Here is an 18,114-nt window from a genome sequence, read left to right as displayed (position 1 = left end):
TCCTACTTTATAACATAGCAGTTGAGAACTTCAGGAAGACTCAATAGAAGCCTACTGCAATTTCTATGACTAACCTCTGGACTGGAATCAATCCATTTCCCGGGATTGTTTGATTACTTTACTAGTTCATTAGACATAGTATGAATCCTCCTAACTGTTGTATGAGTGTGAACATATCCTTTATGTATTCAGTACACCTCTGTTCTTTCCTGCAGCCCGTGACAGGACACATACTTTGCAATACTCTGAATACAAACCCAAGCACATTATGTAGCTCATTGCATGACAACACATGTTCATAAAATGGTCATTAAATGTTTCAAAATACCCTAAAATTGCCTCTGGGTTCTAAGAATAAATGCATAAGCTAAACAATGTTCAGGAAACATTCAGAAATAGTGGATCTGCTCATTGTCAGGGATTTTGATATTTGTAAGGCTGCCTTGATGAACTGAAGGTTAGTGGAATAGGGGCATCAAGGAGTTTTATTTATTTATTTTTTTCAAATTTTGGAAGAACTTTCATAAGGAAGAGGGAAGAAAAGCAGTTTGGACTCAAAGTAGAATCATCAGTTGGATTCACTAAAAGATAATGCTTCTCCTCCAAGCAGAGACTGAGGAACTCATTTAGGGCTTTAGAAAGGGTTTGTTTCTCGTTTATAAAGGGTTTGCACATGAGTGTGTGAGCAGGGGAAGGGCAGAAAGAGAGAGAGCGAGTGAGAGAGAGGGAGAGAGAGAATCCCAGGCACTTTCTGCATTGGCAGTACAGAGCCCAGCTCAGGGTTCAAACTCATGAACCATGAGATCATGACCTGAGCCGAAGTCGGACACTGAACCAACTGGGCCACCCAGGTGCCCCGTGACAAGATCATTTGTAAGATCTTTTTCTAGTCTAAGATACCATGAGTCTATGAAATAACTCTGTACATGGGGTCTTTAAGCAATAGGGAAGGAGATGTAACATTGATTTTGTACTTCTACCTATGTCTATTTTTAATTAAAATATTTAAAAATCTCAAATAATAGTTAAGAGGACTACAATTATCCAAAATGTCAGCATTTTAACAGTTATTTTAAATGGGTGTCTCCTTTTGCTTTTTCTCTGTGTGCATAGTTATTTTAACAAATGTGTACCCATAGTTCTATCTCCTTTTTTTTTCTCCAGTGACTTTAGGAATCATGAAATGAATGTAAAGAAATAAGTGTGTTTTCCTGGGGACACCTGGGTGGCTCAGATGGCTGAGTTTCTGACTTCAGCTGAGGTCATGGTCTTGTGGTTCGTGGGTTTGAGGCCCACATTGGGCTCTGGGCTGACAGCTCAGAGCCTGGAGCCTGCTTTGGATTCTGTGTCTCCTCTCTCTGCCCCTCCCCAACTCGTGCTATCTCTCTCTCTCAAACATAAATAAACATAAAAAAATAAGTGTGTTTTCCTGGATTCTGATAGTCTTTCAATCTGAGATGTGGTGGGTAGGAGCAATGCGTTAAAAATGTCTAAGGCCACAAGGGCTTCTTTGAAAAATTCATTTTTTAAAAATTTTGTGGGCATTTCCTGAATAGTTTGTATTGTTTTATTTTCTCCTCGAATTAGTTGATCATGGCCTTGCCAGATTGGTGACTGTATACTGTGAACATGGTCATAAAGCTGCCAAAATCAACCCCCTCTTCACTGGACAAGCCTTGCAGGAGAATGTGCCTGAAATCCAAGCTCTTGTGCAGACCCTACAGGGACCCTTTAATACCACAGGTAAAGCCTATTAACACTAGACTGACCACGTGACAGTTAACCGCAGCGACAAGGTACGGCTCCTTTCTCTGTTCTTGAAGAACTCACATGCCCCCTAGAGCTGAGGCTTCCGTGGGGTGTGAGTTGAATGTGAAGGGGACAGTCTTGAGGTTCTAGAATAGTCTTTTGATAGAGCCCATTTCTTCTGAGTTAAAAATCATTTACTAAAGAAGACAGACCCATGGCCAACAGGTGGGGTGCCTGGGTGTCTCGGTTGGTTGACAATTGGAGCCTGGAGCCTGCTTCAAATTGTCTCCCTCTCTCTCTGCTCCTCTTGTGCATTTCTCTCTCTCTCTCTCTCTCTCTCTCTCTCTCTCTCTCTCTCTCAGAAGATAAAAACATTCAAACAAACAAATAAGCAAATGGCTAACAGGTACATGAAAAGGTATTCGCCATCACTGATCATCAGGGAAATGCAGATCAAAGCTGCCATTAGGTGTCATGTCACATCTGTCAGACACAAGAAAACGAGCGTTGGTGAGGGGGTAGCGAGCACCTCGTGCGCTGCTGGGGGATGCAAGTAGGCGCAGCCCCTGTGGAAAACCGTGCGTCTGCTCCTCAAAAGATGAGAAATAGAATTACCGTATGATCCAGCAATCCCACTTCTGAGTTTTTATTCAAAGAAATTGAAATCAGGGTCATAAGGAGTTATCTGTACTTTTATGTTTTTTGTGGCATTATTACCATAGCCAAAGTATAGAAACACCTAAATGTCTGTCAGTGGATGATTGAATAAAGAAAATGTAGCATGGGGGCATCCAGCTGGCTGGCTCAGCCCCTAGAGCCGGCGACTCTTCATCTTGGGGTTGTGAGTTCAAGTCCCACGTTGGGGTAGAGCCTACCAAGTAAATAAATAAATGAAAGAATAAAAAAATAAAAGAAAATGCAGTATACGCATAGAATGGAATATTATTCAGCCTTAAGAAGAAGGGAATCCTTCCATTTGTAACGTGGATGAACCTTGAGGCATTGCACTAAGTGAAATGAAACCCGTTCCTTCTGGATGCCTGATCCCACCGAATGAGGAATCTAAAACTGTCAAATTCACGCTCGCTTCAGCAGCACAGATACTAACATTGGAACGATGCAGAGAGGATCAGCATGGCGCCCGCACAAGGATGACACACACATTCGTGACACCTTCTATATTTAAGAAAAATAATATAATGGTCAAACTTACAGAACCAGGAAGTGGATAGTGGTTCGCAGGGTCTGGGAAGAGGTGAAAATGGTGAAGGGTCAGTCAGAAGGTACAGGGTTTCAATGATGAAAGATAAATAAGTTCTGGAGATATTCTGTACAACATGAGGCCTCTGGTTAGTATTGTATTGCATACTTAAAACTTTGCTAAGAGAACAGATCTTAGGTTCAGCATTCTTACTACAAAAGAAAACTGTTTTTAAAATGAATAAGGGGCACTTGGGTGGCTCAGTCGGTTAAGTGTCCGTCTCTTGGTTTTGGCTCAGATCATCATCTCATGGTTTGTGGGTTCAAGCCCCGCATCCAGACTCTGTGCCAATGAGGCGACAATCCAACTCTCCCTTCCTGTTTTATTTCCCAGCCTGGGGACTTAAAAAAAAAAACATGGCGCTAGATAACCAGGCAGGATTCTGGGCTCCTATCTCATGCCATTTTTAAATTTAACTCATTTATTTTGTGTTATTATTACTATTTTTAAAAGATCTTATGTTTAAGTAATTTCTATACCCAACATGGGGCTTGAACTCACAACCCCGAGATCAAGAGTTCACATACTTTTTTAACTGAAACACCAAGGCAACCTCTGTCATGTCTTTTTTTTTTTAAGTTAGTCTTGGCCAACGTCACATTCTGGCATATACATCAACTGGTAATGTTCTGGTGATTTTTTGCACTGTAATAAACCACTCTAAGATGTAGTGACTTTTAAGAGCACAACAATTTTATTATCTTGCAGTTCCAGGATCTGACTGGAGTCAGCTAGGTAATTCTCAGCTGGAGGTCTGGGAGACAAAATCTATGCTTCCATTGTAATTTTTATTTAAAACATTTTTAATGTTTTTTATTTATTTTTGAGAGACAGAGAGAGACAGTGCTAGCAGGGGAAGGTCAGAGAGAGAGAGAGAGAGAGAGAGAGACACAGAATCTGAAGAAGCCTCCAGACTCTGAGCTAGCTGTCAGCACAGAGCCCGACATGGGGCTTGAACCCAGGAACTGTGAGTTCATGACTTGAGCTGAAGCCAGATGCTTAACTGACTGAGCCACCCAGGTGCCCCTCCATTGTAATTTAAATGGCCCATCAGGAATGGAAAAGTTTAGGGTTTTTGTGTCAACCCCGTCTCCCCTTGTGCCTTATTCTTTTTTTAAATGTTTGTTTGAGAGAGAGAGAGAGAGAGAGAGACAGAGAGACAGAGACAGAGAGACAGAGACAGAGAGAGAGAGAATGAATGTGAGTGGGGATGGGCAGAGAGAGGAGACAGCGAATCCGAAGCAGGCTCCACCCTGTCAGCACAGAGCCCGACATGGGGCTCCATCCCCATCTCCCCAACAGTGAGATCATGACCTGAGTCAAAATCAAGAGTTGGACACTTACCTACCTGAGCCACCCAGGTGCTCCTGTTGTGCCTTATTCTTGCTGAATCTACTTATATGTCCCTGAACTTGTATCAACTCATACGCCTGTGACTTTGCATGGACTATCTTTCCATCTCTTCCTTGCCAACCTCGGGCATTCCTGTTCATTTTTAAGCATTCGGCATGCTCTGCCGGCTCTGTGAGGCAGAGCTAACCACAGCTTGCCAAGGTAGAGTTCAGTATCCCCTCACCTGCGCGCTCATAGTGCTGTGTGCAACTTCCAACGATAGTGCATCTGCCAAAACAAATGAAGAACTTAATCTGACTTCAGAATAAAGCTATACTAAAAGTATTCTCAAATCCTCCATTCCGCATTCACCGGAAATATGAAGTTACTTGACAGAATGTGCACTCTTCTTAGTGGGAAATCATACTAGTTTATATGACATAGTATTGTCATTACTTGTTTATAAATTTTCTCCCCATAAGGCTTACATTTCCTTTAGGAAAAAGACTATTTTTTTTCCCTAAGTTCTAGGTCCAATGTGGGGCTTGAACCCACAACCCTGAGGTCAAGCATTGCATGCTATACCGATTGAGTCCCCCTGAAAAAGACTATTTCTTAGCCATGTCTGTACACTCTGTACAATACAGCTTCTGACCTATTGTCGGTTCTCTAAACTTGGTTATAGGATGGATGAAACTATCTTGATCTATAACCATGTGCTTTTATGTCTCTTCTTTGAGAAGCATGATGGGTCTGCATATTTGAAATACATGTAGTTAATAAAAACAGCAGAAAATGTGAGAAACCAAAGCAATTTTTTAAGCTGCATGTTTTTCTTTATTATCACATTTAATAATTTTAATTAAAAAATTTTTTAACATTTATTTATTTTTGAGAGACAGAGAGAGACAGATCATGAGCAGGGGAGGGGCAGAGAGAGAGGGACACACAGAATCAGAAGCAGGCTCCAGGCTCTGAGCTGTCAGCACAGAGCCCGATGCAGGGCTTGAACCCATGAACTGTGAGATCATGACCTGAGCCAAAGTCGGACGCTTAACCGATTGAGCCACCCAGGCGCCCCAATAATTTTAATTTTTTGAAAAATTTTATTGGGGTAAAATATGCATAACCTTCACCACCTTAACCATTTTCAGTAATTTCTGTGCCCAACGTGGTACTCGAATTCGTAACCCCGAGATCAAGAGTTGCACACTGTGTCACTTGAGCCAGCCAGGTGCCCTTCCACTCTAACCATTCTAAAGGATACAATTCAGTGACGTTTTGTACAGCCACAATGTTATGCAACCACAAGTTTAGTTCCAGAACATTTCATCATCCCAAAAGGAAACCTTGTGCCTAGAAAACAGTTACTCCTCATTCTGCCTTCTCTTCAGCTCCTGGAAACCACTAATCTACTTTCTGTTTCTATAGATTTGCCTATTCTTTTTTTTTTTATGTTTTATTTATTTTTGATACAGAGAGAGACTGAGCATGAGAGGGGGAGGGGCAGAGAGAGAAGGAGACACAGAATCTGAAGCAGGCTCCAGGCTCTGTGCTAGCTGTCAGCACAGGGCCTGACGTGGGGCTCGAACCCACAAATGTGAGATCTGACCTGAGCCGAAGTCGGAGGCTTAACCGACTGAGCCACCCAGGTGCCCCTAGATTTGCCTATTCTTGACATTCTGTATAAATGAATTCCCAGTATGTGTCCTTGTGGGTCTGGCTTTTTACATTTAGTATATCGTTTCCAAGTTTCATCCATACTGTAGCATAGATTGGTACTTTATTCCTTTATGTGGCTGAATAATATTCCATCATATGGTGTGGGTAAATAGGTTCAAGAATTCCTTATACTTACATAAATGGATTAAGAAAGCTTAGGGCAGAAAGCCACCACCACAAGGCGAAAGAACCCAAGGTTAGTCATTAAGTAGGAAAAAGGTTGGAGCCAAAAGCCATTACCACTGGGTGAAGGCGCCCAAGGTTAGTTAGCAAGATATTGTAATAGGATCACAAGTAACTTATTATATCACCTGCAGGAAACTACTTTCCATCTGGTGCCAATATACTTTGATCACAAATACCAATTGCCCCCCAGACCCTTTGCTTCTTACACACATAAATTAATGATTACTATGATTATTTTCTATCTATTCACATGTGTAAGATCTAGAGAGCTCAATAAATTCAGAGATGAATTAAAACCAATTTGACAATAAACTATTTTTTAAAAAATGCAGAGATGAAACCCCTGATCAGGGTTCTTGTCTCATATTCAATTCTGCATCCACTCTCTTGCTGGACAAGAGAGAACTCCAGACTCAGTCTGCAACAGTATGGCTATATTTTGTTTATCCCATCAGTGGGATAAATCTTTAAATCTTTAAAAAAAATTTTTTTAAACACTTATTCATTTTTGAGAGACAGAGAGATAGCATGTGAGTGGGGGAAGGGCAGAGAAAGAGGGAGACACAGAATCTGAAGCAGGCTCCAGTCTCTGAGCTGTCAGCACCGAGCCTGACATGGGGCTCCAACTTACGAACTGTGAGATCATGACCTAAGCCAAAGTCAGATGCTTAACCGACTGAAACACCCAGGCACCCCCTTATCTTATTTAATCTTAACAACTACCCCATTCCTGTGCTCCTGTTTTACAGATTAAAATGTGAGGCAGAGAAGCCAAGTGATATGCAAAGCAATTTTTATAACTTGAATGGCCATCAGTATCAAAGAACTAAAGTTTATTGTAAGAAAACATAAGCAATAATAAAGTAAATGTTGATTTGTTAAAAACTCAAGTTGTAGGGTAAGGCAAATGACTCATCGTTGATTTGGTGCTGAGCTATTGATATACTACAGCGCTCTCCTTTTCTTTTTTACCGGGGTTCAGGCAGATTTCCCTTTACCTTAAAACATTGCTTTGCTATCCATATTAATAACATTTAGACCAACTGTTCAATGGTAGACATTATTTTGTAGGTATTAATATACGACTTAAACATTTGGGGGGATATTTCTGACAAAAATAGAATATCTGATCTGTAGCTATAAAGCAGAGAGTGTTAAATTTCAATTTTTAGCTTGAAATTACAATAGAGTAAAAATTTGGCATAAAGCAGCATGACTCTGTCCTTGTGGAGAAAGACTTATGTTCTCTCTCTTAGTCTGACTGTTTTCATGGCCTTTCATTATATTTTTAGTTTTGCCTTTAGAAAAATCTAGATAGCCATTGATGATGACCCGATTTATCTAGAACAAAATGCTCTGCATTGAAATAACTATTTTGGTGTGTTCTATAGTTAATTACATGGTTAATTGTTTTTTAAAATGATTCCTTTGGTTCCATTTTTGTAGGATTATTGGACATGGGGAAGGAGGAGGCCTCTCTTGAGGAAATATTAGCCTATCTCAACCAAATCTACTGTGGGCAAATTTCTATTGAAACCTCCCAACTTCAGAGCCAGGAGGAGAAAGACTGGTTTGCCAAACGTTTTGAGGAACTGAGAAAAGAGACCTTTACCACAGAAGAGCGAAAACATCTGTCAAAACTAATGCTAGAATCTCAGGTATTAAAGTAATGGGCTGTCAGGCCTATGATCAGGACTCGGGCAGGTCAAGATGACAAGAAAACTATGCCCAGTAATTTGGATAGTTGGGGCGTTTGCAGCCTTGACAGAATAGTACTGTAGAGCCCTGTACTAAAACTCAAGGGCTTCGAGGGGCAGATTCTATGGCCCAGCGTCTACTCTAGAGGAACACATTCTAGGAGATCCCTCTTGGGGTAAGTTATTCCACCACCCAGGTGGGTTTCTCTGCAATCTGACTGCTGTCTATTGTCCTTTAGGCTTTCCTGCCACGTTCTGGATTAGTCATGTCTGTCTCTGGGGATGTCGTGAAGGGGCACAGCCGTGGCCACTTGAAGCAGTGTAGGGTGTTCCTGCAATACACACGAACGGGTCTGACTTTGACCTGAGCAGTTGGCTATCTTCCTGCCACAAACGTGTCTGATGTGGTGTTCCACAGGAGTGTGACCACTTTCTGGCCACCAAATTTGCCACAGTGAAGCGGTATGGAGGCGAAGGAGCTGAAAGCATGATGGGCTTTTTCCACGAGTTGCTGAAAATGGCGGCCTACAGTGGGATAACTGATGTGATTATTGGCATGCCCCACAGAGGGAGGCTTAATTTATTGACAGGCCTTCTGCAGTTCCCTCCAGAGGTAAGGTACTTTCTGTGATAATAATTGACTGTAACAGAATAGAACTGATGATGCTAGTCATTCCTTCTAGAAGCCTGAGTAAACCTCTCAGCTGTTGGTCTGAGAGGTAGCTTAATTAATTGGCAGAACCTAACACTGCTGATAGATCTGGTATTTGGGTTGATTCTCTGTGTATTCTTATATGGATTTCTTCTCTCAGGGAAGGTAGTCAGTTTGTTTTCTCAAGGATGATATGAATAGATCATCTCTTTGAAATTCTCTCTGTTCTTTGAAGCACGCTTTTCTAATTTAATAAAAATTGCTCAAACAAACATTAAGATCTGTGCAATTATTTATAAATTCGCCTTCCAAGGAGTCAATTTTTGCTTCCATTTATTTGCCGAATCTATACTTAACATATTGTACTAAAACTAATAATACATTGTCAGCTCATCTCGGCAGACCACTCACATGAGTGGTTTTGTAGATAATTGGATCTTGGTGTTCCTGTTTCATCCAACTCAGCTACTCTATCAGTCTCTCAACAGACTTGAGAGCCAGGATTGCAGATTTGATGCCTAGGAACATCAGAATGACTTGCAATTTAATAGGATTGTGGCCATTGTGTGGGGATTAACCTCACCACTGACCTGGGCCAGTAGATGAAAAGTAATTGTACATGTTAAAGGAACTGAGAAAGTTAATGGAGTGAATGGAGCCCATGGAAGGATGTGTTATCCTCAAGTCATTAGAAAGTATACATGATGCCAGGTTTGGGGCCAAGCTTTACCACTACTAGTCATACCTAGGTTTTTCTGATGCTGAGAGATTGATAATCTGCGTTTAAAAGAGAGAGACTTTAGGGGCACCTGGGTGGCTCAGTCAGTTAAGTATCTGACTTCAGCTCAGGTCATGATCTCATGGTTCGTGGGTTCAAGCCCTGCATCGGGCTCTGTGCTGACAGCTCCGAGCTTGGCGCTTGCTTTGGATTCTGTGTCTCCCTCTCTCTCTGACCCTCCCCTGCTGGTGCTGCTTCTCTCCGTCTCTCAAAAATAAATAAAAAACAATTTTAAAAGACAGAGACTTTAGAAAAGGCAGACAATGAGAGGATAAAGTGATTGACAGATGTGCTTAACTATATGCAGAAATCTCTAAACCAAAAATTTCATTCCCAAAAATATTGCAGACAAAAAAATGACTCCAAGATGCTGAATTATAAATGACCATATTAATGAGAAACACGTGTGTACCCACACTGTGTGAGTATGTGAGTATGTGTGTTCCTATTTGTAGACTGGTCAATAAGAAGCTCTTGGGTCACTCAAACCATTTGGATAGTTGAGAATAACATGTTGTCTTTGGTAAATGCCTTGGCTTGAGACCCAGCAGCTTTCTTACTTAGTGACCCAAGGACCCTTAACAATTTAGTTAATTTCTCTTGTTTGTGCATTCTTAAAATATAAAATCATAAATATTTAAATTTTTTCTTTTCAAATTTTAGTTTAAATTCTTCCACGGTCATTTTTTTTCTGCCTGTAGACATGCAGCTTTATTTTCTAAAACTTCCAATCGATTGCTTTGGTGTTCAGAATGATTTGATGTTTATCTAGCTGTTCCGAGGGGGAGGCAAACTTGGAGTCACTCTCCCCTTCCACCATCTTAACCCCTAGCTTGTACATTTTAAAAATGGGTGGTAACGTTTATCTCATAGGAAACTATGAAAATGAAGTCAGAGAATGTATGCAAGGAAGTCCTTTGAGAATTACACAGTAGAGGTTTTTTAGGTGTGATTTGAGCTGATCGGTGTATGTCATCTTGTGTCTAAATGGGATTAAGTTCTATTCGACCATTTACCTGTCTGCCTTTAACAAGATTCCTACAAAGTTCTTTTGGAAAATATATTCTAATAGGTGTATTAAGAAAAAATTATTTTGCTTATGGCAAGGTAGAGGTGACTTACTATCTAACATCTTACTACCTAACTTATTGTCTATATGTCTAACTGTCGTGTTAGACTCTTCTGAAAGTTTGGTATTTCAGGGGTGCCTCGGTGGCTCAGTTGGTTAGGCGTCCAGCCCATGATCTCAGCTCAGGTCATGATCTCATAGTTTATGAGATTGGGTGAGGAGCCTGCTTGGGATTCTCTCTCTCAATCTCTCTCTCTCCTTTGCCTTCTCTCTCTCTCATTCTCTCTCTCTCACTCACTCTCAAACTAAATAGGTAAGGGCACCTGGGTGGCTCAGTTGGTTGGGTGCCTGACTTCAGCTCAGGTCATAATCTTGCAGTTCCTGAGTTTAAGCCCCACATTGGGCTCTCTGCTGGCAGTGCAGAGCCTGCTTCAGATCCTCTGTCCCCTTCCTCTGCCCCTCCTCTGCATGCACTCTCTCAAAAATAAATTAAAAAAAAAGCAAAACAAAGCAAAAAGTATTGGTACTTCATTTGATGGTGAAGATCTCCAAATAGTTCTGTGCATTTGAGCAGTTAGAATTTTGTTTAATGCATGGTAATAATGGTTATTCAAGCATGTACATAAAAGTTTGGGTTTTTTTTAAGCATTTTTTTTAAATCGTATGATTTAAACTAGCCATCTCTTCCCTGGTATCCATTGTGATAGAAGACATTTTTCTTGTATGTTTATTCATAACAGCTGATGTTCCGTAAAATGCGAGGCTTAAGTGAATTTCCAGAAGACGGTTCAGCCACCGGAGATGTCCTGTCTCACTTGACCTCCTCAGTTGACCTGGACTTCGGTGCGCACCGTCCCCTCCATGTGACAATGCTGCCTAACCCTTCCCACCTGGAAGCTGTCAACCCCGTGGCTGTCGGGAAGACTCGGGGAAGGCAGCAGTCTAGACAGGACGGGGACTACTCTCCAGACAGCTCGGCTCAGCCTGGGGACAAAGTCATCTGCTTACAGGTACTTGGAGCTTCAGGAAGTGAGGCCAGAGGTTGGGGAAACCAGGAAGACGGGAAGCCCAGGTTGGTAGTTCTGAAAGGAGATGGTAGACATCCAAGATGAAACTGAGATGAAAAGAAGATTCTGGGCTTGTTTTTAAAATTAATAGCAGATAATGAGGTCTCATCTCAAGGCACCTGACTTTAGATGGAGATTTCACTGTGGTTTTTCTCTCCTATGAGTTGTTGTGTAAGGGGGTGTTGACTAGTATCCCTGATGCTTTCAGAGGACAGATGTCAAAACTTCTCTGGGGGTTCCCGGGTGGCTGAGTCGGTTAAGTCTCCGACTTCGGCTCAGGTCAGATCTCACATTCGTGGGTTCGAGCCCCGCGTCGGTCTCTGTGCTGACAGCTAGCTCAGAGCCTGGAGCCTGCTTCCGGTTCTATGTCTCCTTCTCTCTCTCTGCCCCTCCCCTTCTCATGCTCTGTCTCTGTCTGTATCAAAAATAAATAAAATATTAAAAAAAAAAAACTTCTCTGAAAATATGGCCCTCTAGGAAACCGCCTGGTATGCATATATGTAACAAGGCTGTAAGAATCTGGATTTTGTTTGTTAACTTCTTGTTTTTACTTTTTAAAATTATTTTTATTTTCTTATTTTTTTATTTTTATTTTTTTTAAATAGTTTATTTTCAAATCGGTTTCCATATAACACCCAGTGCTTCTCCCCACAAGTGCCCCCCACCATGACCATCACCCCTCCCCTCCCTCCCCCTCCCCCTTCAGTCCATGGTTCGTTTTCAGTATTCAATAGTCTCTCATGATTTGTGTGCTTCACTCTCCCCAGCTCTCTATCCCCCTTCCTCTCCCCATGGTCCCCTGCCAGGTCTCTCCTGTTAGACCTATGAATGCAAACATATGGTATCTGTCCTTCTTTGCCTGACTTATTTTGCTTAGCATGACAAAAGCCTCGAGGTCCATCTACTTTCCTACAAATGGCCAGATTTCATTCTTTCTCATTGCCATGTAATACTCCATTGTGTGTATATAAACCACATCTTCTTGATCCACTCATCAGGTGATGGACATTTAGGCTCTTTCATGATTTGGCTATTGTAGAAAGTGGCGCTATGAACATTGGGGTACATGTGCTCCTATGCATCAGCACTCCTGTATCCCTTGGGTAAATCCCTAGCAGGGCTATTGCTGTTCTTGTTTGTTTTAAAATGAAGGTCTCTGGCAATAAGGCAACCAACACATATCATTAGTGTGGCTCTTGCTTCCTTTACCCCCTCAGTTTTTTGGAACCTGACAGCCTCAAGGTTTGGACTGTGGATCACTTTTTTTCCCCTATGAGTATTCATTTAACTATGAACCTTTAACTAGTGGGTAGCAATTAACTCTTGGTATCAGTAGCTGAGTCTTTAAACCCCATAGAAATAGATACACCTCGGGGCACCTGGGTGGCTCAGTTGGTTGAGCATCTGACTTCAGCTCAGGTCATGATCTCATGGTTTGTGGGTTCGAGCCCCATGTCAGGCTCTGTGCTGACAGCTCAGAGCCTGTCTTCAGATTCTGTGTCTCCCTCTCTCTCTGACCTGTCCCTGCTTGTGCTGTCTCTCTCTGTTTCTCAAAAATAAATAAAAAACATAAAAAATAAAAAAAAAAAGAAATAGGTACATCTATAAGGCAGGAGAATGCTTGACTGCATTTACAAATAACAACTTTATCTTATTCATGTTAGTTTTTCATGGGCCAGAAACTTATAGTAAGTAAATTGGGGGTATCCTGCATTGCATTTGACTATGACATAGTTTTTCAAAATGGAAATTTTACATGGTTAGCCATTCTCTTTACCTTTCACTTGACTTAATTCACGGTACTCTAAAATATTTTATCATTCACATTAACAAGTCTTAACATGGACATCAGAAGCAAGAGATGAAAATGACATTTTCTTTATTTATTTTTGAGAGAGAGAGAGAGAGAGAGAGAATATGAGTGGAGAAAGGGCAGAAGGAGAGGGAGACACAGAATCCAAAGCAGGCTTCAGGCTCCAAGCTGTCAGCACAGAGCCAGATGCAGGGTTCAAGCCCATGAACCTCGAGATCATGACCTGAGCTGAAGTCAGACACTTTGAACCACGCAGGTGCCCCAACATTTTCTTTAAAGTGAAAAGAAGCTTCCCGCCCTTCTCTACTTCGTGTTCCCAAATCACTTGTCCTGCTGTGTCTGTACATGTCCTGTTGTGCTGATTTCTTGTGGGAACTGAATATGGAGCCTACAAAATCATGGTGGTGAGATACTGGCGGCTACTTTTTCTGCCTGACTTCTGCCATTTATCTTGGTCCTGAACCTGGTGAAAGTCAGTTGTCATTTGTGATCTGTGTGTGTCCAGACCCGCTTGCCGTGTTAGGCCATGTAGCTTCTGCCTCACCTTGCATTTGTTTGTGCCTATGGACCCTCACTCCCCAAAACCTCTGTGCATCATAGTGGAGTGGTTTCTCTTCTGATTTGAGAAAAAAATAAATTAGCAAATGGTACCTGTGTGCCTTAGTGCCATGAATCCAAAGACCATGCTAAAATGATGCAAGTTATGAGCAGATGTTATGTTACTATAAAAATAAATTGTTTTTTGAGAGACAGAGAGAGAGAGAGAATGAGAGCAAGCGCAGGTGCATGCATGCATGGGTGAGCGGGCGGTGATGGGGGAAAGTGCAGAGAGAGAGAGGGAGAGAGAATCTTAAACAGGCTCCATGGCCAGCTTGGAGCCCGACTCGTGACTAGATCGTACAACTGTGAGATCATGACCTGAACCAGAATCAAGGGTTGGAAGCTTAACTGACTGAGGCACCTTGGTGCCCCTCAAAATTTTTTTATTTGAACGTAGTTGACACCAGATGTTATGGTGGTTCTCTGAATCTCATAGGAAAATGGGAGTATATTATATTCTTCAACATGTTCTGAGAATTAAATGAGAACGTGGACATTGTAAGTTCTTTGATCTAGGAGAAAGGGTTGGAAGGTTGGAGACATAAGTAGAAAAAACACGGAGGTGTCATACAAGGCCCAGGGTCTAGTCTAATGTGAAATATACACTCTTTGTGAGCCTTGGCTTCCTCCTCTGTAAGAAGGACTGTAGTGACGTCCTTATCTGGCCCCCTACCTGGTTGTTGAGTAGATTGACTTGTAGAGATAATGTAGGCTGTGTCGTTACTAGGTATAGATACTTCCAAATGGGACTCACCCCTATACCCCTTAGCCAAGGGAAGGCAAGGACTGGGAATTTCTCTCAGGCAAAGGAGTGCTTCCTTTCTTAGCCAACATATTCTACTTACATTTAAAAAATGACTATTTTAAGGACATTGTCAATGTCTGTTTAAAAAATGCACTTTGAAGTATTCTTTCTTCGTTTATATTTAGGTCTTTTATTTCTGTTATTATCAGAGCTCCTTTGGTTACCTTAAGTTAGGACATATCAGATTATTTTATTCTTTTTTATTATTATTCTTTTTTATTTTATTTTAGAGAGAGTGAGAGAGAGAGAGTGCAAGTAGGGGAGGGGGACCAAGGGAGAGAGTTGGATGCTCAACCAACTGAGGCACCTGAGCGCCCCAGATAATTTGTTCTTAAATGTTTACTTATTTTTGAGAGAGCAAGTGGAAAAGGGGCAGAGGGAGAGGGAGACACAGAATCTGAAGCAGGTTCCAGGCTCTGTGCTGACAGCTCAGAGCCTGATGCAGGACTCGAACTCACAAACCATCAGATCATGACCTAAGCCAATGTCAGATGCTTAACTGACTGAGCCATCCAGGGGCCCCTTTTATTCTTTAGTTCAGCATTTTGACTATTATGAGACTAGCCTTTTATTTATTTTTTATTGCAATATATTTGACAATCGCAGCATGTAAATTTAAGGTGTATAACATGTTTATTTGACAGATAATCGCCTTTTAGCCTCAAGTCAGTAGAACTCATATCTTCTTCTAAGATCTTCTAAGATCTGTAATTCCCTCATTATTTGCTTTCAACTTTTCCAAAAAAGATGTCCCCTTTTCTCTACTACTTTCCGTCTATCAGGTTTTGTGATGATGTCGCGATCTAACGGATTTCAGATGTGCTGGAGGGATGGCACATCTCAGATGTTTTGTGATAGTATTTTGTCGTTTCCTCAAAGCATCCTTTCAATCTCCTGTCATATACTTGCCTCCTGTCTTTGCTGTCATATCAACCTCTCCCTCTTTGTGTTCACAGTGTGGCCAACACACCCAGTGGGGATTAGGTGATGTGAGCTGCATCCCATCTCTTTTCAGGGGTAGGATGGTTGGGGAACAGAGAGAGAGTTCAAAGCTGTGCACTGTTCCCCATGTCCTGTAAACTGTTTTCATGAAAACTATACTGCAGCTGATTTTCCTTCGGTACCACTGATAGTCCTTCCTTCCGTGGTGCTACTGTATGTTCTAGAATGTTGACGGGTATATTAGAAGTGACGTGTGTGGGTCACAATGTGAGAAGGGAGAATAAATCAACAGGTGGTGGCCACAAGTGGTAGCGGGCTTTGAAACCTACCTGAGATCAGACTGACCATTCTAGAAAGTCCTGTACGAAACCAGCAGATTTTTAGGAGGGCAGGCAAGCGGTGAGAGCGTGGTTGTTTTCATTCCTGTTACTATTTGAAAACGATGTATTCCAACTGGAAACATAAATCTCTCTGCCCGTTATGTTCCTTTTCTTGTTTTCTCCCCTATGACTTAGGTTCACGGTGATGCTTCCTTCTGTGGTCAGGGGATTGTCCCCGAAACGTTTACGCTGTCTAATCTCCCACATTTCAGAATTGGCGGGAGTGTCCATCTGATTGTCAATAACCAGCTGGGTTACACGACTCCTGCAGAGAGAGGAAGGTCGTCTTTATACTGCAGTGACATTGGTACGTGACGTAGGGAGGCATCGCTAGGGAAGCATCCAGTTCACTAGGAACAGCAACGTCCCTGGTTATCCTGTTTCAACTGTGGGGTCACATATGGTTAGTAGTCACCAGCAGTGGTATCCACATTCCTTTAAAAGTCTGAGTGTGACCTTTGAATTCAAAGAAGTGAGACACGAGGGAAAAAGAAGGGGTGCCACCTCGAATTGCCCAGGTATCTAGTCGAATGCTCTCGTGGGAACCAAAAGTCAACACAATTAGCACAACACCGGGTACTCATCTTTAGGAGGCTCAGACCCCAGGTGCCCAAGACCTCAGTCAAGAACGATACTGAATTTGGCCCAGTGGTCTTGATTAGAAGTCAGATGTGAAGAAACAAAGTTGACTTGTTTTACTCTGGAAATTAGTATTAAGAGAAAGGCAGGGCTTTTTTTTTTTTTTTTTTTTTTTTTTACCCATTCTTCCAACTCACAGAGTAACATGACTTGTTAGATGGTAGGAGCTATTCCATTTTTGTACCCAGCCCCTGGCCTGGATGCCTTTTGGGGCTATCTATGTGAACATTTTGTGATAAGTTTGACGGAGATACTGGAAACACATTCTAAGGCTTTTCCTTGAAGAAAATCCGTTTTTTCTCAGGGTACATCCTTTAATGCCCCTTTGATCTCAGGAGGAAACCTATAGTAGTAATGACAATCACAAAATAAATAGTAGTTATTACATATCAAACAGTATTCAACACTTTATATGTAGTAGTTCATGTAATCTTTACAACATTACCAGGAGCTTTGGGAGCTATTATCCCAGTTTTATGGATGAGAAAACAGATTCATAATTTTACTAAGGTCACAGAGTAAGTCACAGAGCTGGGGCATGACCTCTTTATTGTCAGCCGAACTCCAAAGTGTGGATTCTTTTTTTTTTTTTAATTTTTAAAAAATGTTTTATTTATTTTTGAGAGAGAACAGAGAGACAGTGAGAGCAGGGGAAGGTCAGAGAGAGAGGGAGACACAGAATCGGAAGACAGGCTCCAGGCTCTGAGCTGTCAGCACAGAGCCCTACGCGGGCCCGAACCCATGAACCCTGAGATCATGACGGACCATACGCTTAACCCACTGAGCCACCCAGGCGCCCCACCAAACTGTGGGTTCTTAACACCCCAGCCAAATCATCTCTGAGTGCGTGGGCTGCCTCCCCACTCGGGCAAGAGTACTTGGAGGTGGGCTCATGGCCTTGGGGATGGCTCGCCAGCTTCATCTGTCTTCTCCGCCCCAGGGAAGCTGGTGGGCTGCGCCATCATCCATGTCAATGGAGACAGCCCGGAGGAGGTGGTTCGCGCCGCACAGCTGGCTTTTGAATACCAGCGCCAGTTCCGGAAGGATGTGATTGTGGATTTGTTATGCTACAGGCAGTGGGGCCACAATGAGCTGGACGAGCCCTTCTTCACCAACCCGGTCATGTACAAAATCATCAGGTATAGTTGTGAACCTTTGTCGAAGATCCCCTTACCCCCTTAGTGCTTGCGTTCGTTTTATTATTTTTATTAGCCACCCTGAGGTAGGGGACCAACTCCCTGGGTTGCCTGAGACACAAAACTTTCGGGGCTGAAGCTGGGATAGTCCTGAGCAAACTGGGATCCCAGGAGGGCTCCCCAGATTCTTCAAACTCCACACGTTTACTCTGAATAAGCAAAGGCAACTTACCAACCTCACTTGGCCGATGGGTAACTGAGGTAGGAAGACTTGGGCAGGGCCCTT

At 42.2% G+C, this 18,114-nt stretch overlaps 1 protein-coding gene and 1 non-coding gene across 2 annotated transcripts in view; both read left to right on the top strand.

The window, feature by feature from the left end:
- DHTKD1 (dehydrogenase E1 and transketolase domain containing 1) overlaps positions 1 to 18,114 on the top strand; it is a 53,067-nt gene that overhangs the window by 14,143 nt on the left and 20,810 nt on the right. Inside the window, exons 2-7 of the mRNA XM_029955780.1 lie at positions 1,588 to 1,743; positions 7,697 to 7,908; positions 8,366 to 8,560; positions 11,187 to 11,456; positions 16,189 to 16,360; positions 17,633 to 17,831. Coding sequence (XP_029811640.1) covers positions 1,588 to 1,743; positions 7,697 to 7,908; positions 8,366 to 8,560; positions 11,187 to 11,456; positions 16,189 to 16,360; positions 17,633 to 17,831 — 1,204 coding nt within the window. The remainder of the gene's footprint in view (positions 1 to 1,587; positions 1,744 to 7,696; positions 7,909 to 8,365; positions 8,561 to 11,186; positions 11,457 to 16,188; positions 16,361 to 17,632; positions 17,832 to 18,114) is intronic.
- Positions 2,833 to 2,935, top strand: LOC115305811. The gene has a single exon (XR_003915006.1). It is a non-coding gene; the product is annotated as a U6 spliceosomal RNA (small nuclear RNA).

This window comes from Suricata suricatta, chromosome 10, assembly GCF_006229205.1.
Source record: "Suricata suricatta isolate VVHF042 chromosome 10, meerkat_22Aug2017_6uvM2_HiC, whole genome shotgun sequence".
Classification (NCBI taxonomy): Eukaryota; Metazoa; Chordata; class Mammalia; order Carnivora; family Herpestidae; genus Suricata; species Suricata suricatta.
The sequence above is the reverse complement of the archived record's forward strand: the minus strand, read 5'-3'. Positions and strand labels throughout refer to the sequence as shown.